General features: G+C 40.5%; 1 protein-coding gene across 5 annotated transcripts in view; it reads right to left on the bottom strand.

The window, feature by feature from the left end:
- Positions 1 to 776: 776 nt before the first annotated feature.
- Positions 777 to 25,295, bottom strand: part of LOC119252437 (adenylate cyclase type 10-like) — a 46,525-nt gene continuing 22,006 nt past the window's right edge. For 3 of the 5 annotated variants that reach the window (XM_037519673.2, XM_037519675.2, XM_054698768.1), the window contains 23 exons: positions 24,905 to 24,981; positions 24,610 to 24,799; positions 23,494 to 23,549; positions 22,626 to 22,800; positions 22,278 to 22,467; positions 20,960 to 21,046; positions 19,541 to 19,812; positions 18,883 to 19,019; positions 17,239 to 17,367; positions 14,740 to 15,012; positions 13,589 to 13,918; positions 10,934 to 10,997; positions 9,555 to 9,774; positions 9,130 to 9,255; positions 6,586 to 6,758; positions 5,857 to 6,013; positions 3,753 to 3,957; positions 3,567 to 3,663; positions 3,091 to 3,209; positions 2,728 to 2,845; positions 2,113 to 2,311; positions 1,508 to 1,721; positions 777 to 1,004 (listed from right to left, as the gene is read on the bottom strand). In XM_037519673.2, coding sequence (XP_037375570.1) covers positions 940 to 1,004; positions 1,508 to 1,721; positions 2,113 to 2,311; positions 2,728 to 2,845; positions 3,091 to 3,209; positions 3,567 to 3,663; positions 3,753 to 3,957; positions 5,857 to 6,013; positions 6,586 to 6,758; positions 9,130 to 9,255; positions 9,555 to 9,774; positions 10,934 to 10,997; positions 13,589 to 13,918; positions 14,740 to 15,012; positions 17,239 to 17,367; positions 18,883 to 19,019; positions 19,541 to 19,812; positions 20,960 to 21,046; positions 22,278 to 22,467; positions 22,626 to 22,800; positions 23,494 to 23,549; positions 24,610 to 24,799; positions 24,905 to 24,981 — 3,673 coding nt within the window. In that variant the 3' untranslated portion in view covers positions 777 to 939. Of the gene's footprint in view, positions 1,005 to 1,507; positions 1,722 to 2,112; positions 2,312 to 2,727; positions 2,846 to 3,090; positions 3,210 to 3,566; positions 3,664 to 3,752; positions 3,958 to 5,856; positions 6,014 to 6,585; positions 6,759 to 9,129; positions 9,256 to 9,554; positions 9,775 to 10,933; positions 10,998 to 13,588; positions 13,919 to 14,739; positions 15,013 to 17,238; positions 17,368 to 18,882; positions 19,020 to 19,540; positions 19,813 to 20,959; positions 21,047 to 22,277; positions 22,468 to 22,625; positions 22,801 to 23,493; positions 23,550 to 24,609; positions 24,800 to 24,904; positions 24,982 to 25,295 lie in introns of those variants that run through there. The other 2 variants (XM_037519674.2, XM_037519676.2) reach the window with 2 other exon arrangements.

Below are 25,295 nucleotides of genomic sequence, written 5' to 3'. Positions count from 1 at the left end.
CTGCTCCCCTCAGCAGTGTACTTCGGTCCTTCTGCCTGCTCTGCTCCCCGCTCTGGCTCTGGTGAATTCTCTCACCCTCCCGTGCTTCTGACTGTACCCAGTGCTTGTATAAATAAATAAAATAAATCTTTAAAAAAAAATGCATTAAAAAAAATTTTTTTTATAAACTTTAGTTTCTTCATCTATAATATAGGGATAAAAAAAGCACTTACTTCACAGAACTGATGTGTTTTAAAGAATGCATTTCAAGCACTCAGCACAGTGCCTGGCACAGCGTAAGTGAACAATAGCACAACATGAGCTAAGAGTGTACACACGCTAGATGACTGAGCTACACACTTTAATGAGGAGCTCATGCTCTGTGGAAAAGACGGTCAAGCAAATAAAGGCCAAAGATGGCAACTCCAACAAGGAGAACAAAGAAGAGAGCTAGGGCCAAGCACACTGGTGATTTTATACGTGAATACCCAAATCACACATTGCAAAGGAGTAATGGGTTCCCGCAGATATGTACCTCTCAAAAGGTTTCTTAGAAGCCAGTTCCCACATCTGTGCCAGAAGAGGGCACACCAAAGCACACACACTTGCCAGTCTTCCTTAAATGAGTCAACTTCTCAGCGGGGCCGTCTTTTCCATCTGCTGATAGAATCCACCTTACATAAGATAGAATCAGTTCATTTCAGAGGTTGGTTCCAGGCTTCCGGTCTATCCCTGGTTCTAATTTCTGCCACTGTTGTGCTATAACTATTAAGAATTAAAGAAGGTCTACATTTCATGCTTCAGAAACATAGGCTTTTATTTTGGCAAAGATACAGATAGTGGTGACTATAAAAGGCTATATATTTAATATGTACACTGTGTGGTATCTTTAAAAGGAGAAATTGTAGTGCATGTGTTATACCCCATAAGAGAAGCATGGTCCCTTCAGATGATTTTGTTTTAACATACACATTCTTGAATTTCGGCATCATTATTCTCCTTGACATCAGCCACTCTGTCAAATCCTGAAAGCCGGAAAATAGGGAATTATAACAGACACAGAATGCCCTCAGCAGTTACAAATATAACTCATGCCCTGGACGAGGAGAACTGTTGCGTCCCTTAGGCATTTTCCTCTCTTTTCTTGCCCACCTCTTACCATTTACCTTCACAGACATTACATTGTGATTTCTAAGGCCCTCTTTTTCCCTCAGTGACCATTTAGTTACTCTAAGGGAACAATCTATCAATAGTTGTTTAAGTTTGTACCAAGAAGGAACTTTCAACATGTAAGGGTCCAGATACTGAAACAAAGGGCTGAGAGAGGCTCTCACGTTGTTTAAAAATAGAAGGGCTCGCGTCTATCCACGCGCAGCAGAGCACTCATGAGAGGACATAATTATCTCTGGAGCAAGGACTAACTGATTAGGTCTGGGTGTCCCTTCTTACAACCTTGACTGCTTGTATGTATGAGTCTGAGGCTGTTCTTTATGTCTCTTAGGCAAGGGTTCCTGGGAGAAGAGCTTACTCTGTCTTCCTATATTTTCTTCAAAGGCATTGTTTTCCTCCAGGAATTCTCCCTCTGCCCAGATCCTGGTCAAGTAGGCATCCAAAGGTCTGATGATATTAGCCAAGGACATGGATTCTCTCTTTCCATATCTCATTAGGGTGACTTTAAGCTCAGAGACCCACTGGTGATAAACAGGGCAGGTTACACATCGCGAGAAGAACTCATTGAAGTACTGGAAAGAAAGAAAGTTCCATTAGCTCAGGTGTTAGTACATTCTTCCCTCCACTCCCCTCACTAAAACTTACCAACAGACCCCACTCAGCATACTCAGGGCTGGGGGAACAGGGAGGCAAAGTATTATCGATGATAAAATAGGCTCAGAAAGCAGATTTGAGATAAAGAGGAATTAGAATGTCTTAGGCTCAGAAGGCAGAGCGGTAGGGAGATGTGTCAAATAATAGTCTGAGCCAGAAGAGCTAAATGTTAACATTTAATGGTATTGGGTAGTAGCTGTGCAAATACAGAAAAGTTAAAGAGTCCAGTCCTGAACTACATGCAAGAATATATGGAAGGGTACATGAAGTAGGTGGAGATTTCCTAGGTGTTAGGGGAAGGACAGGTACCTTGAGAATCTGACTGCAAGTCTCTAAGGGAATATGCCTGAAGACACCCTCTGGCATTTTCTGTAATATTAGCACATAGCACTCTAGGAATCGGACAAAGCCATGTGAACCAAACAGTGAGGCATTGGTTCTTTTCACCAACTGGCGAGCCTTGGAGAAGTGGTGCTCAAACAGGTCCCACTGCGAGTCCTGGGCGAACCTGAAAGGAAAGAATCACAGCTCTTGACTCTTTCCTTTGCTTGCCAACCATGGCTCTTTCAGAAAACTGGCACTTCTATAAGGCTCCTGATGTTGGAAAGTAGCCAAGGCTACGAACTCACATACAAGGAAACTTAAAAAGAGACCAATGCTATTCAACGTTGCATGGGTTATCTAGTTCTTATATGCAACCCTAAACTCAAGCCTCAACCTACAGGCCCACTCCTGGAAAGAGACAAGGAGAATCTTTGGATAAGATGGGGGAATGGAAAGTGAATAGCCTCTACAAATGGGTTAGAGATGTGGAACAGTCCTGGCTGAAGGGATAAACAGTGATAGTTTAAATGACTTCATGGTGCCCTTAAGCTTCTACCCTTTATCATAGAACCCGAGTAAGACTCTGATACCCCACATTACCACATGGCCAGAGAGGAGTGGATCCCCAGCATGACATTGTTCTGACAGGTTAGAACACAGCTATGCTCATAATGTTGAATGAAACGCAGACACTCCCCAAAGGGCCGACACAGCAATCCTGTAGATAGAGAAGATAACTAGGCCAGTATAAATTGTCCACATAGGAACTGGTATAGGTTTATGGCACAGGGGAGGAGAAAACGCATGAATGGTAGACACTCCTGAATCACAACACAGTTTCTAGACTTTAAGGAGCCAGGAGCAAAGGTGACACCAGAGGCACAGGTTCATGAGTGCCTGGGTTCCAGATGGAGGGAGGTCTGAATCCCTCATGAGCACAGCAGCACCCTGCACATGATTTACCTTTTCCGTAGAGCAGCAGATCTAAGCAAGCAGAATAGAAGCAGGCCAGGCCAAGGACATCATGACCCTGGGAAATGAGCGCCCACTGACTCTCCAGCACATGGACACATAGATCAAATCTGCCGAGAGACAGAGCCACTGGGACCAGCCAGGGAATGGGGGTGGGGTGTGGGGAGGTGGTGCAGGGGAGGTGGTGCAGGAGAGATGAGGAGGGGATCTTACACTTTTAAAGCAGCCTAACACCCCCTAGATCTCTCCATCAATCTATTTATATAGAAAGCATCTGTGCTGGGATCAGACCTGTCCCTACGCAAAGGCAGTAAGAGAATGCCTCGGAGAGAGTTTCTGGGATCTTGAGCTACTATAATTTTCCTGCAGGAAAATGATAGCAAACAAACAGAAAACACCACCACTTAGGAGATCATACCCTCCCCTCTTAGGCAACAGAGACAAATCACAGAAAATGATCTTAATACTTCTTTCTCAGAAATGCAGATCTGAAGAGAACCGAGAGAACCAAATTCTCCAGAGCTGGCTTCTTGAGGTGTCTGCATATCTCATGAGCTTGAAAACCTGAGGAGGTTAAAAAGCACTGTATGATGTCTAGTGCAAAACTGGCCTCTCTGAAAGCCCTGGGCCCAACAACCCCATGCCCCTTTTACCCAGCTTGATGGAGAAGTCAAGGTGGCCAAGGCAGAGCTTGGTGTAGGCCAAGGCTTGCATGAGCTGGGCTATGGCCAACAATCCCTCCCTGGAGAACCAACACAGGCTGCTTTTCTGAATGGCCATCTGCTCACAGTCTAGCCACTTCTCCCTGTCACCCATGTTCTGGGAGAACTGGGAAAGGGCCACATAGGAGGAGACGACCTGCAGGGCAACAAACACAGGGCAAAAGATTCCAGCTGTATATTCACGCTACATTTCCTCTTGGCATTTTCCTGTGTGAGAGCCCATTAAGGCACCTTGCTGCCCACTTGGTCAGGACTCCTTCCTGGTGCCCCTACCACTACCTTCCACCCTGGCTGAGAAAACATACTCCTTCCTATCCCTGCACTTCTAATTTGATCATCTCACCACCTGTTCTTTAAATAAATCACTCTCTTCTTTTCTCCAATCCAAGTCCTTGCCCTTCAAACACTGGCTGAAACATATCTCTTCTGTGCAATCTCTAATGAAGGCCTCTTGTCCCTTCAGAACTGCTGTCCAGATCTCTGTTCTAACTCTGTGCACACTGACAGCTCTTTCTGAAGCAGCCTTCAGTGTGGTTTCCAGGACACCACACTTTCTTGGTTCTCCCCGGAAGCCTCCCTGGTAGCTTCTCTGTTTCTTGGCTGATTTTCCCTTATGATGCTCACTTCTTAACACCGGAGCTGCTAAATAAGTCATTGGACCCTTTCTCACTGCCGGAGTGACCTCACGCAGTTTCACAGCTTTGACTACCATTTACACATTGATGACTCCCCTATTTCCATTTCCATCCCTGACATTTCCTGTGACCCACCCCTACCATATTCCATATTGCTGCCTGGATATCTAATGGGCATCTTAAATCAGATATCTTCAAAACTTGATTCCCAATCTTCCCCCAAATTTGTTCCTTCTGCAGACTTCCCCATTCCAGTTAAGAGCACCTCCCTCCCTATAGAAGTCCAGATTGCAAATCTTGGGATCATCCTTGATTCTCCTCTTCCTCTCACATGGATCCCAGAATGGATGCAGGAGTGAGTCTTGTTGGTATTCTGGAGACAGAAGACTTCTTCCCACTTCCTCTGCCACGACAATCCAAGCTAACTATCTCTTGCCTGTACTCGGGCAGTAGCCTCCTGATTGGTGTTTCCTCTCTTGCCCTCTTCAGTTTAGTTTCTCAGTACAGCAGCCAGAATGATCTTTTTAAAATTTAAGTAGGCCCTGTGACCCTTCTCAGGACTTCCCGTGCTTTCCCATCTTTTTGAAAGTCAAAGCCCCAAGTATGGCCTACATCTGCCCTCCCCATCTCTGTCTCAACTCTGTGGCTCCCCCTCCCCTCTGTCACCACTAGTGACACAGGCTCTTCCGTTCCTCAAACACAGAGGCTACTGTTTGTGTAGTGACTGTGCTCTCTGTTCATACACTCATCTCCCACGGAGAGTGAAGCTTTCTCACTGCTTCATATGTTTCCCCAGATGTCACCTGCTCAGTGAGGTTTTTCCTGACTACAATGTACGCTGTACTCCTCAGTTCTGAGAAGTCCTATACCTCAGCCTCTACTTCCTTCTTCTCCATTGCATTTATCACCACCTAATATATACATTTCTCTTCTCATCTGTTTCCTTGGAACCAAGATCAGTGGCTGGCATATAAGAGGTGTTCATCAAGCATTTGTTGAACAAATGGAGAAAAAAACAGACAGACAGATAGGACACTAAAATTAGGAAGACACATTTCCCTTCTTTTTTCCTAAGTCAGCTATTCTAATCCTTTTTAAGATTATGGGCTTCTTTGAACATGTGATGAAAGCTATTACCCTTTTCTGCTTCCACCACTCTCCAAAAGCTCTTTTGAAGTCACATAAAATTCCATATTCAGTACAGGGAGTTCACAGATAGCCAAGGAAATCTATCTATAAACTTCATATTGAGAAATCCTACTCAGACACATGATCTGTGGTGTCCCATTAAGTCTGTGGTATTGTAGAACCCAGCTAAAATCAGGAACTTGGCGAGGTCTCTATCCCTGGCATTTTAGGTTTCTGAGTGGGATCCAAATGTAAAGCAAGGACTTGTTTACCTGGGCTTCATTTGCAAACTCCTGTGCTGAATTCTTCTGCATAAGAGTAGCCAGGCAAGCAAATCTGCGGCTGCTGGCTGTGGCCTCCAGGTTATAGAGCTGCCAGAGCAGGGAGAGGCAGTGCACGCGCTGCTGCAGGACTGCCAACTTCTTCTTACTGTGGTGAAGTGCAGGGTGAAGTGTGGTGAAGTGCAGTGTCACCAGGGCCCAGCACCCCCTCCCCATAAGAAACTTAAGTTTTCTCATCGGGGGGCCACCCAGAAATGTCTTTAGGACCCCACTACTTCTAACACTAAAGACCTTTTCAATGCATCGCTCTTAACCAGGATAAGTTCAAAGAAGTTTTTTTTTCTTTTTTTAAATGTTCATTCTTTGAATTGCTAACGTTAGTTGAATATATTTCTTATAAGTTATTATAGCTTAATAACTAGATAGCCATTTTATATATATATATATATATATATATATATATATGCACACACACAAACATACATATATGCATCTATAATTGAAAGAGACCAGGTAATAATACCACATTCTAAATGTAAAAGAAGTCCTCATTCTGTCACACTTAATATACTGGGGGAGTAAGGCAGGAGAAATAGAGCTGTCTGCTATATACTTGAAAAGAAGAGTCTTGGGTCAATATAGGCAAAACTCTAGGTTGGGTCCTCATTTAGGTCTTTGTGGCCCTAGAGGAAACCAGGGTAACTTGGCTATGTTCCTCACTTCTCACTAGGATTGTTTGAAGTTTGGCTCAGGGAACAGAAATGCCAATATTTTTCCAGAAATGTTTGAAAAATGACACCAAACCAGGTCCAAGGGAAATTCCTTTTCAGCAGTCGAAGGGCTTGCCTAGCCAGTTTCTTGGCCAATGTGATCTGTCCCATGTTAAAACAGACCTGGAGATGAGAAAATGAGAACAGCAATGTAAATGTGGAAGGAGTATATAGACAAGGTTCTGGATATCTGGGAGGTGTGCTAGGGTCACTGACATACTGGAGCTGAACTGGAACAGGATCTGGCCACACTAACAAGCGCCCATAGCATCGTGAGCAAGCAGAGGAGTAAGAAAACAGGATTATGGAGAAAGCACTTTTCTTTGGCATCCCACACACCTGTCAATAAGAAGTATAGGAAGCTGTGATTTAGAAAGTGATGCTGTTACACTGAGTTGGGATTGTCATTTGGGCAGAAACTCAATGCTTTGATGCCACAGAAAGCATCAGAAGTATCACCAAACCCATCCTATCCCCAAAGAGGATGTAGCATATAGAGAGCTCCTATTTGTATATAAAAAAATAAAGGGGCAGACTATATACCTACATGAATGTGGAACCCCTCTGGTATAGACTATCCAAAGATACATAATTAGGGAGGAGACAGTGGCTGAGTGATGGGGTTGGGTGGGGGTGGGGGGGGAAATCTTTCATCTGTATGTTTTCTTCCAGTAATATTGACATGTATCTGACACAAAACATTGTGTAAATTTAAGGTGTATAATGCCATAATTTTTTTATTGTGATACAATTGCTATATAGCATTGTGTATTAGGTATACAGCATGGTGATTTGATGAATGTACATATTATGAAGTGGCCACCATGTAAGTTAACATCTATCACCTCATAGTTATATTTTTTTCTTGGGATGAGACTTTTATGATCTATTCTCTTAGCTACTTTCAAATACAATACAATATTGTCAACTACAGTCCCCATGTTATACATTAGATCCCCAGAACTTATTTATCTTATAACTGAAAGCTGGGACCTTTTGACTATCTTCACTGATATTAATTACCACCTCCTGTGTAGTTCACATACACTCCAATGAGTAAAGGACACAAAGAGGCAATTCACAGAAACAGAAATAACTAATAAACATATAATGTTAACATACCTTATTAGTTAAAAGATATGCATTAAAATACAATATAGCTTTCATCTATGGGGTAGCAAATTTTCAAAAGACTTAATATCTGATGAAGATGTAAAAAGTGGAAGCAAACAAATTGATATAATTATTTTTGGTGGACAATTTTGGGATTATACTCATTAAATGTAAAACCATCCATATCTTCTGCCTTAGCATTTCCACCTCTGGAAATTTCTTATAGAAACATTCTCACAAGGGAATAAAGAGCTATTTATAAGAATATTCACTGTAGCAATGTTTATAACAATTGAAAATTAGAGACAACCTAAATGCACATGAAGAAAGTAAACTTACACACACACACACACACACACACACACACATCATTATGGAGAATTTGGAAGCTGTACTATGATTAAAGGTATAGCAATATGCAACTATGTCCAATCTGTACTATTAAGAGTAAAAACTTCAGGGAAAGGAGAATGTAGACTATGATTCTATTTAAAAAGTAGCACTGAAGGGCCTCCCCGGTGGCGCAGCGGTTGAGCGCTGGGTTGCGAAGCTGCCCGCGGCCTCAGCGGCGCCGGTTCGATCCCCGGCTGCTCCCCGGCCACCAGAGGAGGGTCCCACATGGCGCGCAGACCTCTCCTGCCGCCCGCTGCTCCCCTCAGCAGTGTACTTCGGTCCTTCTGCCTGCTCTGCTCCCCGCTCTGGCTCTGGTGAATTCTCTCACCCTCCCGCGCTTCTGACTGTACCCAGTGCATGTATAAACAAAACAAACAAACAAACAAACAAACAAATAAAACATGCCTCTATTAAAAAAAAAAAAATTTGAAAAAAAAAAAAAAGTAGCACTGAACAAAATGATATGACTATGTGTGTATAGCTGGTGGAATTTGTTCCAAATTACTAACTATGCTAAGGGTGGCACAGGATCAGTGAATACTCTTTCACTTTATACATATTAGGTATTTCTTTTTTTTTTTAAGATTTAATTATTTATGCATAAAAGAACTGGGGTGTAGGCCAGAGGTGTGGTGGGTGAGAAATTCAGCAGAGACAGAGTGGGGAGCAGAACAGGCAGATTTACTGAAATACACTGCTGAGGGGAGCAGTGAGTGAGTCAGGAGAGGTCTGCTGTGTCATGTGGGTAGCTCCCTGGCTGTGGATTGAACTAGTGCTGCAGTGGCTACAGAGAGCTTCATAGTGCTGTGTCTTAACCCCTTGCACCACCAGGCCCCTATTACATATTTCTATGTTTGAATTTGCATAACCCTTTATGACGTTATCACATTTATAATTACATACAAAAATCAAAAAGATTTTAAAAGAAAGAATAGGATAACCCTAAAGGAGAAATAACCGAAACTTGAAGGTTACCTCCCGCACTCACCTCTGACCGAAGACAGCAGAAAGTGGCCTCCTCAAACTGACAGATCTTCACCTTGCGCTTTTTCAAAAATGAAAATGCTGAGCGTGGGCCTAGAAGACTGCTTGCCTTCCTCAAATAAAAGAAGGCCTCCAAAGAGACAAGGGGTGAAACTGGGTTAGGCTCAAGTAAGGTTATGATGAGGGTCAAGACTTGAGTGAACCAGAGCTGACAGCGAGTTGGACATGGGAGTTGAACTACAGGGCAGGTGTCCAGGTGGGACTGGTAAGTTGCTCTTTTAGGACCACATTCCCATTTCGGTTTCTCCAAACCCCCTGCCACCTCCTCTCTCTCCTACTTTCCTCTACTTTTCACTCAGGTTTACTGATACAAAGAAGTCTCCCGAGTGAAAGGGCATGGCTGAGGGGCTGAGTGCAGAGTTTGCTCACCATGTAATTATCTGAGAGGCCCAAGGAGGCAGCAGCTGCCTCCAGCAGGTAGTAAAATGCACAAGTGGTTTTTCCGATGACCAGGCAGTGCTGGGTGAGCGGGGAGAGCACAAACTTCAGCACTTCCTCACAGTGACAGGGCTTCACTGTCAACATGTTTTTTTCAGGGTTGGTCTGAGTCAGCTTCCTGTTCACTAGATCCAGAAAGTCTTCCTCTGTTCTTTGTGGAGAGAAGACCAGAACTGAGAGAGGCACAAAGTGGTCATACTTGCCAGGGTGTCACTGGATCTCAGGGCACTTTCTTTCCCCAGGAAGCTTTCCTTAATTCATTAATTCTATATCTATCCTTCTCCCCCATTGCTTCAAAAGTTTTTGAAAGCCAGGGACCTAGCTATAAGAGCAAAGCCCTATTAGGAATTTTAAAATAACTAAAGCTAATCTAAGTGTCTTACAAACTAAATGGGGAAATGACCATAACTGAAGAGAAAACTGACACTGTTAAATAAAAACTTAAAAATAGTACCAAGCAGTAAGTAGTAATACATGTCTCTATTAGAATATCTGAACATTGTCACAGCATATTTGATTATTATTTTATGCAATGCCAACATCTCTTCCTATACTCGGGTATTCAGGCAGGCAAAAATTACCTCCTTTTACAGATAAGGCAATTGAGGCTCAGAGAAGTTAAGTGACTTATATATGATCTCACAGATGCTGAGAGCCAAGAGACAGAGCTCACCCCTCTACTAGCCTAGTGCACTTTCACAGGCACCATTAGTTCCAAAAAGGTCAGATCTCTCTGAGACAGAATAACGGAAAAATGTGGGAACTAAGGACAACTTTGAATGATGGCGAACTTCCTGATAAGTAGAAGGATGTGGAGGCTTCTTAGTGTTTTAAAAAGGAAGAACTGTAAGAGCAAACACACATGGGTTAGTGTTAGTCATGTATAAGATAGATTTTGTTTGGAGGCTGTAAGAAATCAGGTTGGTTAAGTAGAATAGGGAAGTGGAGAGTGACGGGTGAACTCAAGGTAGGGACATTAGAAAGCCAGGAGGTACATGGCTAGGAAATGTAAATTCATTTTTATATTATCGGGGGTCAAAAATACTTGAGACGGCAAATTTACTGCTGAAAAAAATGTTATATGTACAATGCACTGGAAAGCTGTTAAATCGTTTTTCTTTAACTTCAAGGAATTCCCTACTCAGAATAAAAAAAAAAATGCTCTTCTAAATAAATCTCTGTTAACTTGAATTTTAAGCTGAGTACAAGAGTCACTACTGCCTCCCTGGTCTGCAGTGGCAAGTTCCCAGTTTAATGGTCATCTGTGCCTCACTCTCTGGTCTCTCCATGCTGACTCTCAGCATCTCTACCTGCAGTGTTCACTTGTGAAAGTCTCCTGACTTCTGGATGATCGTGTCTGGAACTGAAAATTATCTGTAGAGACAAAAAGATGATTATCTTCAATTATCCATGTTCATATCAACCGAGAATATTTTCATTTCTGGCTACCTTTCCTCTGCAGCTTACTTCTTAACCTAATTGCTTCCCCTTATCATAAAAATGGGCAGTTTAAATATTAACACACAAAATCAGGATCATAGAATGCAAAATACTTAACAGCAACTCTTTGTGCCTCAAATACAGTCGACCATTGAGCAACATGGGTTTGAACTGTGTGGGCCTACTCATAAGGATTTTTTTTCTATCTATGGGCTCTGCATTCTCTGTTTCAACCAGTCACAGGTGTCAGTTATACATGGATTTTTGACTGTACTATGACAGGTGTGGGGGGAAGGGGGTGTGTGGGGTATAGCGGTTTGGTGTCCCTCACCCCATGTGTTCTAAGGGCCAACAGTCAAAATTTCCCAAGGTAGCTCCTAATTCACAGTTAAAGGAATGAATAAGAATGTATCCATGTGGTTTGACAGCAACATCCCTGAATATATCTGGCTCAGGTTTATGACTAGAAGAGAGTGAACCATGGAGCCCATGACCTAGTGAAGAAAATCATGACTAGAAGATGCCACAGTCCACTACAGTCACAGTGGCCAGCAGATGTTTTCGACTTTACCTAGCCGGCCTTAAATAGACTTTATCCTCCAGATGTGACTCATTCTTTGCAAACGCCTTTTCAGAGGTGAGAAAGCAAGACAAGAAATGTTGTTGTAATGTTACCTATTGGGGTTCAGAGGCATGAGAAAGAGTCTAAGAGAACTGTTTTATGGAGAACTTGTGTTAAGTAAAAAGGATTGGCTATCTGATCATTTAATGTCAAAAAAGGTAAAGTAAGGTTGAGGTAACTAAGGAAACTGGAGTCAGACAATGTTACTGCAATGCACACTTCCCAGGGGCACCATCATATCACAGTCTGTGTGAACAGCAACCTCTAAATTTGTGCTGTACATGTTCTGCATGGCTACACACACAAGCCCTGGGTCTGAGAAGCCTCAGGGTTTGGCTTACTGGGAAGGTGCGGGTTTTCTCATGTAGATAAATTAGTTGATATTGATCTCTCAAAAGCAAAAGGCCACAGGAAAAATATGAATGATAGCACAATTTCTTCATAATACCAGATGAAGCCATCGGCTGTTTTCTCTTTCCCCTCAGAAAGTACAAAAGTGCAAATGCTGAAAGAGTTCATCACTCAATGGATTTCTCCAAGTCCCTGTCCCCCTTCATACAGTTATCAGAGTGTTACAGCCAGAAGAGATAGTGGGATCATAGATCAGCTTCTTCATTTATACCCTGTCCATCACCAACTCATCATCCCTCTTATATTCCTCTCCCCTGTCAACACCAATTTCTCTTCTATCAAAATAGAGAAAGAGAAGATTTGGTTGGGTTTTGACAGCTGTCTTTAAATACTGTAAAAGGCACAACTCTGAAAAATGGGTGAAGTTGTAAGAAGATACACTTCACTTGACGAAAGAATAAGCTTTCTAATAGCTGTTGACCATGAAATGAGATGTCCTATAAGTTAATCTAACTGAAAACAAAAAAGTGAACTCTTATCTGCAATGTGGTAGAAGGATTACAGTATTAGGGAAATATTTATCCACCAATCTAAGCTTTAAAGAGCAAACTCTGATTTATTCCTCAAGTCTCACTTCTATAATCTCCTTCAAGGGAGTCACCTTCTGCTCATTCCTCTGACTGGGAGAACAGCCCCTTGTCTAGATAGCCCAGCCTTATGCTGCAATTTTTATTGCCTTTACCATGCCATAGTGGAATTCTGTATTTAAAATAATGTCTGTATCATCCCCAAAATGAATAATTTCAGGGGTCAAGATTTATTTTGTATTCTTTTCTTTTTTTTTTAAACATAAGTCTGTCTTTATATATATACACACACACACACAATAGCTGGGGTACAGGCCAGAAGTGTGGGAGGGTGAGAAGACTCACTAGAGACAGAGTGGGGAGCAGAACAGGTAGACAGACAGAAAGTACTGGTGAGGGGAGCAGCGGGCATGACTGGCGAGGTCTGCCACACCATGTGGGAATCTTCCTGGCTGGCTGGCAATCAAACCCATGCTGCAGAGGCTGCAGACAGCTTTACAGCACTGTGCTCAACCCTCTGTGCCACTGGGGAGGCCCCTATTTTGAATTCTTAACACCTCTTTGCAGCATTTGATATATATAAAGACTCGATATATCTGTATTGAGCTAAATAATTATAATAAAAACAGTAACTAAAACATACTGAGCACATGTGGCCAGCACTATTCAATGCACATCATACATTCAATGCACATTTTACAACTCTATGAAAATGGCATTGTTATTTTTCTCTATCAGTTGAGGTTAAGTAACTTGCTCAAGATTGCCAAGAGCTAGCAAGGAAAACAAGTACGATCTCCAAAGTTCCTTTAACTTTGAACAACATTTTTCTTATTTCTGGTATTTCAGGGATAAATGGTTCTTTCCATCTATTTTCTTTCTCCTTTAATATTACTTCATTTTTGTATGAAGTGCTCCAAATGGATGAATAAAGGGAAGTGCTACCCACTGTCCCCAGGGTTTACCTTGGGAAGAAGGCAGCTGCAATTTGTCTGTGATCACTTGTGTTAGTATGGAGCCGTTGTCTTTGTAACTACAGAACTGGGAAGTCTTCCTGGAGCTTCTAGTAGAACAGATGGCAAAACGGTGGAATGGAACAAAGTCTCCACCGTGACAGCTCCCACAGCGGCAGGCCAAATCTCGAAGAAAGCAGGCACATTCAAGGTGCAGAGCTATCTGTTGTGCCTTGGGCCACAGCTCCCAAGCAGCTTCCCGCAATAGAGGAACTCCAAATTCTAGCACATCAGTGTGAGGTAGAAATAGTTTTTCTTGTAGCCTGTGAGGGGAGTCAGCATCTGAAATATAGGAAAATCTAACTGAGACTCTCCTAAAGTCCTTTTATGTAATCATATTGCACACTCCCAAGTAAATGTTGCTAGTTCTAAGAAAACTTTTTTGTTTTCTAAACTAAAACAATTTCCCTTAGTATTACTGCCCCCTTTGTTCAATTTTATACCAATCTGAATGATACTGACTTTATCTGGTATAAGGTACTAAGGGGAAGAAGTGATTAGTGGTATAGAAGCACACCTGAGAGATTTCTTGGTAGTTCCTCCTAAACTGAACTTTTTTTATTACAAATTATCATAATCATTAAATCATCAGAAATGTTCTGTTCAAATGTAAGGCCCAAACATATTTTAAAGCCAAAAGAAATTTATTTTTGGATTACATGTGCTTTGGGTAATCCACTATAGTTTTATTCTTTAGCACAGAAAATCTGATATTGCAAGCTACTTAACTTGCTTTATCATTTATGTTTCAATGTCACATGTTTAACTTGTGAATTTCTATAATTAGAAATAGTTTATCTTATTTTCTTATTATTCTTAAAAGCCAATAAAGGATTACAGCAGTATTTTCTGTACCAAAAATCAAAACACAAATACTTAACACATGGGGTTAACAAAGAATTAGAATTCTTGAAATTAAGACAATTCTGAAAAATACAAATGATCATTCATTATACCCAAGGTTCCTTCATGATTAAAATAATCATTTCTTAGAATAAGCTTAAGAGTCCCAGGCCCTTGATATAGGACACTGATGTGCTTTTTAACACAGATACCCTCAGGCAAGGTAATCTGTTCAGAGAACAGGAGCAGCTCTTCCTCACCTGGCATTCTCTTCTTCTCTTTGGTTTGTTCAATAATCTCAATAGAAGAAGGCACTAAAATTGGCTCAGCAGGAAGCTCTTGGCTCTTGTTGAACCAGCAGAGTACTTGTATATCTACAAGTGCCCTTAGTATCTGAAGGAGTTTATTTTTCTCCCACCCAGGCAGGAGGTGCTGCAGCAGATCTACGTGAAAGGAGTGACCAATGATTGCAGCACATTTAACCAGCAACTGTTCCTCTGGGCTCAACTGATCTAGTTGGTTTACTGCTATTTCTGGGGAAAAAAAATCATCAGTGAACAAGCTTTCCACACACACAAATACATAATCTCTTCATTTAAAACAATTAAAAGGCTTGCTTTTTGTCCACTTCTCCACTCAGCCAAACCTCTTAAAAAAGCTAGGTATATATCCATGCCTCATTTCTCCTCATTCAGCACTCATTCATCAATCCACAATAATCAGGTTTTCACCACATCATTGTAACCGTTCTCCCCATGGTCACCAAACCTTTTGTTGGTAGACCTGAAGCTGTGCTCTGAATCACTCAGCTATATTAACAGCTCTTCTCATTTCCATGACCAAAAGGTGCCCACACCCTTCTCTTACTTTCAAGTAAACATGGAGGCCAGGAACCTGGCCCCAGATCTCTAATTGTAAAGATTAAATTAACTCTAGGCATTTTGTAAATTGTTCCATATTCTGACCCAAAAAGTAAAGCAGTTGGTATTGAACCAACATGTTACCAAATCCAAAATCATGGAATAATCCTAAGCCTTTTTCTTTACCCCACAAATGACTAGTTACCCACTTATCCTTCTTCTAGATGTTCTTGAACATACTTCCTCCTAAATAATTTCAGAATAAGTGGTAATTTTCATGTGAATTGCTGTAATTCCCTGCTTTGCATATCTAAATTTTGCACATCCAATTTCCTCTCATTCTCATGCCAAAAACATATTAAACTAGTGGTAAATTATGTATTTAAAATACAAACAAAATCATGTAAATGTTTTTAAAATAATTTTATAATTTATCTTTCATAATTAATTTTGGCTTTTAATTTAGGCCAAAGTTTTGCTAACTGAGCTATTCATTGTAGCTTCTAAGTTAATGAATCTTTTTTCCTTCTCTATAGATAATGTTGTGGGATAAACTTTCTAGCTATCTCCCAGGATTTAGATAAAATTAGAGTGTCAGTTGAGTTACTAAGTAACAGTGCTTACATGAAAAATAAATGATGAAAATTAGATTAGGAAAAATAGCTGGTAGTAAGCCACACTTTGGGCTTCCTGGGGTATAGCAATTCTTGTAACTGGTTATGTCGCCGGTAGGGCCTGGAAGCTATACCTACAGGTCTATAATAAGAAAAAGCAGTTCCTCATTGAGACATGGAGCCTATAAGCACCCCCCCATCATGGTCTGATTCCAACACACTTAAACTATCCTTAAGACTTTAGAGAACGTCAGTGGAAAATGTGAAGATTCCCATTGAGGAACAACACCTATTGATGTTCTGCTTGCATGCTGTGTTCCTGCCTACATGCTTTGAAATTAGTAAAGCTAACACCAAGTGTGGTCTACTGCAGGTGTAGGAATGTGAACTGTCTAGATGGACCTAAAACCTCCAAAGTGAACAGCTTATAAAAGCTAACACTCATTGGACATCATGCACCATGATTTATATTTATGTACCATGATTTAATATTCAACCCCATGAGGTAGGAGCTATCATTATCCTCATTTGACTGATGAGAAGACTAAGACTTAGATAAGTTAACTTTTTAAAGGTTCTACAGCTAGGAGGTAGAGAAGCCAATGCTACCTAGGCTTTGCTGACTCCAGGGTCCTGGCTCTTAACTACTGTGGCGTTCTGTTCTGCTAGTTCATATGCATGCCTTACATCTTCTGCAAGATTATATTTGACTTAAAGGTGTGCTTATTCATCATAATATCTCTCAAGGGGCTTCATATAATACCCTGCTCATCAAACACCTTGAATAGAACATTAAAAAACTTCATCTCTAAAAAGAACACCCTCTGTCCAATGATGCCTACCCAATCCTGATAGCTTCATTCTTCATTTCAGCAGTCATTATAAACTTACTCTGTACTCTTTTTTATTAAACTCCTGCTGTGTGCGTAATACTGCTCACTGCACCATGGATTTTTAAATCTCAGCAACATTAGCTACCTTGATTATTATTTCCTCCAGCAAGGGAATATTCACAAAGAGAAACTCAGGACATAATTTTTATTAATGACTAGAAAACATGTCCAAATCATCAGTCAGATCCAAAGAGGACAATGGGCTCATTTAAGTAAAACATTACTCAAGCAGCTCTTTAGGTAGTGCCAGAACTTATTTCTGGAAGGCAGGTTTCTTCTTCAGAAGAAAATGAAGCTATCATGATAATGAGAGAACTATACTCAATCACCCATCAATTACTAATAGCAATGATATCTATTATCCATTCACTTGAGGTCTACAAGGGACCTGCCTTTTAACAATGGTGGGAGAAGCACTGTATCCAGATTCACATCATCCTTGACTGTGCAGACATAAAGTTCCTGGTCTTCTTCAGAGCTGGCAGGAAAAATACTATACATTGTGGATTTCATAGCATTGGCTGTAGGGAAAGAAGAGTATGACTGAGGAAAACACTATGCTCAATGACTAGTTTTAAAGGCACAAGAATTTAGTTAAGAAACTACAACAACCCGACAACTCCACTCCTAGGGATCTACCCAAAGGGCACAGAAACACTGATTCAAAAGACCACCTGTACCCCGATGTTTATTGCAGCACTATTTACAATAGGCAAAACCTGGAAACAACCCAAATGCCTAATAATAGATGACTGGATCAAGAAGATATGGTATATATACACAATGGAATATTATTCAGCAATCAAAAAAGATAAACTCATGCCATTCGCAGCAACATGGATGGAGCTAGAAGGAATTATGCTCAGTGTAATAAGCCAGAAGGAAAAAGAAAAATATCGGATGGTTTCACTTATAGCAGGAATATAAGGGAACCAAATAAGACATCGGTGTAAAAAAATAATAACAGTACAAAACACAACAAAGCAAAAAAGGACAATTATAAATCAGAGACATATTGCAGGGGAGGAGTTGGGAGAGGATCAGAGGGAGGGCAAGAGAGAGAAGCTTAGGGGACTGAGGTGATAGTGCACAGATGCACTGGGGAAAGAAACTCTATGGGGACTACACCTGAGGGAATAGGGGGAAGAAAATATTGTTTAATAGTGAACAATGATGTAAAAAATAAAAAAATTAATAAAAAATTTAAAAAAAGCAACCACGACAATGAAGATGGACTATACCATGTTTGACGTATTTTACCTCATTCATCCTGCCTGTTCTCTAATTTTCTCTTAGAAACTTATACTTTCTGTACCATACAGTCGCTAACATTCTTTTTTTTTTTTTAAATATTTATTTATTTATTTATACAAGCACTGGGACTGGGTACAGTCAGAAGCGTGGAAGGGTGAGAGAATTCACCAGAACCACAGCAGGGAACAGAACAGGCAGACTGACAAAGTACACTGCTGAGGGGAGCAGCGGGCACGGCAGGAGAGGTCTGCGTGCCGTGTGGGACACCTGCCGGCGGCCGGGGATCGAACCGGCGCTGCAGAAGCTGCGTGTCTCTAACATTCTCACTTCTCTTGTTTACTCTGCAAAATAGTTTTCACTTTTATTATATCACAAGTCTAGGTTATCTTCTTGGATTAATATATATTTCTACACTTGTCTTTCTTTTATCCCCTCCTTCTTTCTCTCACCTTTTTCCCCATCCAAATTCTCAGATCATCCTACTCTTCAGTGTAATTCTCTTTGGACTCTCATGGCTATAAATTTTCTCTTGTTTAAAAATCCTGTTTTTCAGGATTTTTTTTTTTAATCAGTGGATTTTTTTAATCCACTGCTCGGTTGCTCAGAAAGGAACTACAATAACTTGATTGGCTCAATGAAAGCAGGCTTTTGATGTTTCACCATAGTTGCATATTATTTGTGTAGTGTGCTTAGCAGGGAATAGGCCCTTGTCTCCTTGGGGCCAGATGAAGAATGAACTCCAGCTGTCGGACCAAGGCAGAACCAGAGGAAGCTAAGCTTACCTGAGAGGGTCTCCCACTTGGTGTTCTCCTTCTCTTCCTTTTGGAAGTCATGAAAAAGCAGTATGTCCTTAGAGAGAAGGTCCTGGCATAGGACCTCACAGTAGAGGGGGTTTCCAAAGCACCTGTGGAGAAGGTAACTGTAGAGAAGTGAGTAGGGGGATTGTTGACTAATGATACCCACTTGAAGAGAGCCAAGTGTAAGGGTATTTCACACTGAGGGATAGTTCTTTTGAGGGATAGAAGAACTGAGGGATAGAAGAACTTTTGTTAACATCAGCTCTTGATGATATACAGAAAGAGGCAGCAGCACAGAATATAAAATAAAAATTTCTGATTGGTTTTGAAAAGTATTTTCTTAACAATTTGCTTTTATTGCTGTTAAAAGGACCTAACATCCCTGCTAAGGTCTGGCAAACACTGACCTGACACATATAATTGACACATTAAGCTGACAGATTATCTAAGTCCGACTGTCCTGTGAAACCTGGGTGGAAACACTTACTGGTTTACTAGGACACTGTCTACCCTTAAATCTAGTCTTGGGTCTGATCATGGTTACTATGCCATTCTCTCCCCAACTCCAGTGAGACCAAAGTCTTCTCATTTATGGCACTGGTTCCTCCCTTAATGAAGTGCCCAGCTAGCCCTAGCCACTCACATCTGCAGTTCTTGGGGGATGCTCACCACCCCCAGTTCCCAACATGCCATTCTCAACAGCGAGGTTGCTGCCAGCTTCGAAATGGGCACATGGTTAGTCTGAGGGCTCTGCAGGAAGTGTTGGGCCCAGCCATGCAAGGCGAAGGTAGGGGTCAATGTCATCACCATGATGATGGGCACGCTGGAGAGCAATGTTCCCAAAAACTTCCAGGAAGCTGCATCCATATACTGGGCCTCGTCAATGAGGAAAATCAGTGGTGTTTCCCTCACTGCCTAGAAATAACAGCAAAGAAACAAGGACGACCTCTGATTAGAAATAAAGTCACCTGATTATCAAATCTACCATGAATTTCCTTCCAACAATTTAAATAAAAGGTCAACACAAGCTAGGTTACCTCTCCTAAAGAAATGTACTGTGTTTCCTTGGACAAGAAAATACTCTAACTGAAAAATAAAATAAGCAGCAAAATAATCTCCAAATCAAACTTGAAACTTTCTAAATATTTCACTTTGGCAAAGGCTTCAAACTGTGTGGGAATTCATAATACTTTAAACCAGAATTCCCAAACTAGGCTGCACATCACAATCACCTGAGAGTGACTGCTAAAACTACCAGTTATAAGGTACAACTCACATAGACTTTTAAAAAAAATATATTTACTTCCATCCACATTCCTAACATTTATTCCTCTCCCCACTGCTGCAGGCTTCCATTCTAATGTGTTCATTGCATAACTTTCAGTTTGTGTTGTATTTGTTATTTTGTCAAGTAAATTATTTTTATGTAAATGCTACTGTATTACAGATCTCATGATTTCTCTTCTTATTCAGGGCTGTTTTAAAGTTTACTCCCTGCTGTTGTGTTTTCACCTATTCCCTTACTACTAATTCCTGTATTACACACTATAGTATTCATCCATGAGTTTATGTCAATACCTCCCTAGCTGCCACAAGCACACACTGCAATCAACAGCCTCTCTGGGATACCCAGGAGTGGAAATGCTGGGCCCAGAGAATGCATGTTATTACAATTTGAACAGTTTCTTTTAGACTACTTTCCAGGATGGCTACATCAGTTTCTGTTAATAGAAATTTCTGATTCCATAATTCTGGGTTGGTCCTGAATGTCCATATTTTCAATAGACTGAAGGTAAAATAGCCATCTGCCTGCATTTAGAAATCACAGTTTTAAATTAAATTTCTAAAATTTCATTATAAGAAACAGGGTCAGGAAAGAGCAAAGATCTTTTCTCTTACATTGTGCTGTAGTATGGATTCAAGGTTATAGACATAAACAAAGAAGATATCAATAAATAGGTAAAAAAAAATGCCTACATCAAGGAGTGATTTAGCTAGATTAAAATAAGCATATATTATTTCCACATATTAAGAGTTAATGATATGCAGCAAAAGTACCCACCTCCTGAAGCATTTGGAAAAAACATGCTTTAATCTTCTTTTGCCTGGCCAGGTCATCCATATGTGAAACTTTGAAGGATAAGGGAAACTGACCAGGAAAATCATTCATATATTAGCATTGAAGATGACAATCTAATAAAATACACAGTTTTTCAAAATGGAACAGAAAATAATTCTATTTTGAGTGAGAAAAAGTTTTTGTAGGATTGAGCATAGCATTACAAATGCCAATCCAACATCAATATGTAGTTCAGAGGATGAAAATCAAAGTCCAGAAATGGTGAGAGAGAGATAGATAGCTCCTTTCCACACGATTCTGGCAAACCCTTAAGGCCATGATTTAGTAGTAAAGTGAAAGTCAGACTTAGCAGAGTCACTTTGAAGAGTTCTAGTACCCTGTTTATGTCAAGCACATCAAAATGAGACTTGTTAGAAACGAATTGCAATGGATATCTCCTACCACTGTTTCCTATGCTTGGCTGAGGCACACAGACTGAGACCAAAAGGTGAAAACATGTCTTGACTACTTTGGCAAGTGGCCAGAATCCCAGACAGAGCCTGTCTTAGGGACAGGTCATGTAGAGAAATTAGATAGATGTTAGTTTTCTCTGTCTTCCATTACACATGATGAATTTCAGGCTAAGTAGATTAGGAGAAATGATGGAGAAAGAATAAATGTAATTGCAGACCAGGGAATTCTTAGTCTACTTGCTATTGGGAAACACACATACCCCTATACCCCTAGAAACTTCTGAGATTCAGATGTTGGTTGAAATGTCATACTCCCTGGCTAGGAAAGAGAGTGTTAGGCTTAAAGAACAAAATATTTCCACCAGCTTGAGAATACATAGATTTAACTGCTGAGGATGCTGGCTAGTCAAGGTCACCTTGATAGATTTTGCATTTTCACATTTACAATGCAGTCTCTTACATATATCTCCTCTAAAATTCTCTATATAAGGAACTACAAATATCATTTAAAGAACCATAAAAAACTACAATCATTATTTTACAGATAAAAAATTTCAGGCTCAGAAAGGCTAAGTGATTTGTGCCAGAACATAAAATTAGCAAGTGTCAGAGTCAGTCCTAGAATCTACTCTCCTCACAAAGGAGGAAGCCTGAGTTTTAGGAACAAAGGGATTTCAAATATCAATCTTTCCACTGCTAGTTAAAAGTTCTTAGGCCACAGTTAGATAGATAGATAGACAGACAGACAGGCAGCCTGCCTAAGGATATCAGAAGACAACCCTGGGTTCAACTGCCCACAAAAAAAAAAAAAATCATATTCCAATTCAGAGAGCCATTGCCTTGATTACCTTCACAAAGAAGAGTTCATTAAATAGGCAGTAAAGCGGTTCCTCTACCACTCCTCGGAGCTGCTTGTGTAGACACTCTTGGCGGGAATAGGCTGGGCATGTATCAATCTCAAAGAAGATGGCCATGAGGGTCTGGATGGCATAGAAGCACTGCTTGGAATTAGCTTCCTTCATCTTCAGTGGCAACACCCTGGTGAATGTTACTATGGTCACTGGGAATCCCTGGCCCACAGAGAGATTACTCATTTCACCAACCCAAGGACACAGAATCTAAAATATAAATCTCACCAATAAAGGAAAGGAACCCCAAGAGAAGTAGATGCTAAGTCAAGAAGCAGGAGTTTTTACCTATACCCTTCTCTCTGGGCCAGGAAATTTATTTCAGCCAACAGCTGACTTTTTCCACAGCCTTTTCCACCTTCATAGAGAACTGCCTGTCCTTTCTTCTGGTGCACACACCCTTGCTGTGCCATTCGGAAGGCTTCTAGTTCTTTTTCCCGATCTGTAGAGAGACAAGGAACACCTAGAACTGCTATATATTTTTAGTAATACTGTTGATTTGAATTAATTTGCAAAGGTGAATCTCAGAATGGCTCCCCAAGTCCCACCCATGCTTTTTCCCAAAACAATGCTTGGCAGAATCACATTTTTGATGAAGCGTCTGGATGCTCCATAAATGTGTAGTGGGCTTGGGGCTTTGCTCCAAAGCACAAGTAATAATATTCTGAACAATTAGGTATCACATGAACATGGGAGCTACTAAATAATCTGTTTTTTTAATAAAAATGTCCGTAACAACAACTCAGTCTTCAGAGTCTGTCACTGCTACTAAAGATGCTGGACTAATAAATATAGGTAAAATGAATAGAAAGATGGGGAATATACAGTGTGGGCTTTCACCAGTTTTGCTGCTATTATCACATTTAAGAATAAAGAAATTCCTTCCAAAGATGATTTGACCACAAAAATAGTCAGATCACAATAGCTCAATTCTGACTTACAAAGATTCTTACTAAATGTTGGTACTTCTAGGTAAAGTAGTAGAATTTCACCTGGAATTTTAATATCTAACATGGCAAAAAAATGGCAAGTCCTCTTCAAAAAAGGCTGTTTTCTATTTTAAAATATAAGCTTAGAAGAGTTAAGCTTGCATTTGTTTAAAAAATCACATTAACCATCTATAGCTGAAAAAAAAAAAGTACAAAGTAAAACTCACCTAACAAAGGATGATCTTTATTTCTTTCTCTGGCCAAGTGTCTCTTTCCAAACATTCTGGAGGAAAAGGACAAAGAGAAACATGTCTATTAAATATAGGTTGAGGAAAAAAATAACAAGTTTAGGGGAGGGGTTATAGTAGTAAACAATGGGCAAGATATAGAATAATACTATCTTTAATAATGCTGGAAAATTAGAAATAAGTTTGAGTGTAGTTAAGTTTAGTTAGTGTTGTTCTCTATGAGAAATGATATAAAAACTGGGCATCAGGGCCTCCCTGGTGGCTCAGGTGGTTGAGCACAGCACTGTGAAGCTGTCCGCAGCCTCTGCAGTGCTGGTTTGATCCCCACCGGCCTCGGAGCAATCCACATGGCGAGCAGACCTCTCCTGTCTCACCCGCTGCACCCCTCAGCAGTGTGTTTCGTCAGTCTGCCTGTTCTGTTCACGGCTCTGTCTCTGGTGACTCCTCTCACCCTCCCGTGGATCTGGCCTATACCCCAGTTCTGGCATAAATAAAATAAATCTTAAAAACAAAAAAAAAAAAAAAAAAACTGGGCGTCAGACCACTTTGGGAGATGGTCTGGCTCTGCCAACAACTCAAATGGACCTGGACAAGTCCTTTTATTTAGATAAATCAATATGTATGTATGTATATGCATATATATACATTGGGATATATATAGTACATAAATGTTGGGATTTGTATAAACAGATAACAAATTGCTAAATAGAGAACAAATTGTCTTCATAAGTGAATACTTTCAGATAACTGAAGAGGTAGAGTTCTGTATAAAAGAGTTTTTGAAAAACTAAAAATTTTTGAGAGGAGGAAGAGCAGGTATTTATTGTTCCAGGCTCAGGGAACTAAATTGTGAACTACACAAAGAATAAAGAATATAGATTAGGAACCGCACACTTCCTGTTGACTAGCAGGAAGCTCACTAACAGACCATAGAAGATTCTAAATATAAAAGCTAAATGTCTCGGACATCAAACCTTCCTCTTAAGTCATTTGCACAGCCTAGTACTAGAAGCACTTTTTATACAATCAAAACCTGATTCTCTGATACCCTAATTCTGTAAAAGAGATAGGAATGAACTACATGATGACACTCACATACATCTTCTATGGCCAAGGTATTCATACATCTTCCCTGGGTTAGAGATGTTCTTCATCATTTTCTCTGGGAGTTTCTTGAAGTTGTAAGCAGGCAACATGGATCTTAGATATGTTACTTCATCACAGGACACCAAACCTGGATAAGCAGTTATCATTCTGGCCACAAGGCTCACTTTTGGGCCAATAACTGTGTCAGAGAAACAGTAATAAAAGGATGTAGAATTTTTAGACCACTTCCTCCACACCTCCGCCCCCAAATTTATAGAACTAACAGTCCAGTGTCCTTTTATACCTGTATACTCATGTCTTGCTACTGCCCCGACCACACCACAGAATACTGGTCCATTGGTGATACTGATGGAAACAAGCCTGGGGAAGAGAAAAGCAACAGTGGGTAAATAGCTAGACGCCTCCAAGTCAGGTACTAGATTTGCTACTTGCTAGATCCGAAGTCTAGTTTTAGGCTTCTGAATAGAAAAGGCTATAGGCTGCTGTCAGTCTATATCATATGATGTGTACAAATTACTAAATATTAGGAACAAAATGGTTCCCTTCCACCAGGATTTTCGGTTGAGAAGTTATTATTACTAAAAAATTAAAAATACCTTGTATTTGTCAGATATTTATATATGCTTTTTGAAGTATTTTCAAGTTGATCACCTCACCTGATCCTTTGAGGAATA

Source organism: Talpa occidentalis, unplaced genomic scaffold (genome assembly GCF_014898055.3).
Source record: "Talpa occidentalis isolate TD23 unplaced genomic scaffold, MPIMG_talOcc4v2.1 talOcc4.2, whole genome shotgun sequence".
Classification (NCBI taxonomy): Eukaryota; Metazoa; Chordata; class Mammalia; order Eulipotyphla; family Talpidae; genus Talpa; species Talpa occidentalis.
The sequence above is the reverse complement of the archived record's forward strand: the minus strand, read 5'-3'. Positions and strand labels throughout refer to the sequence as shown.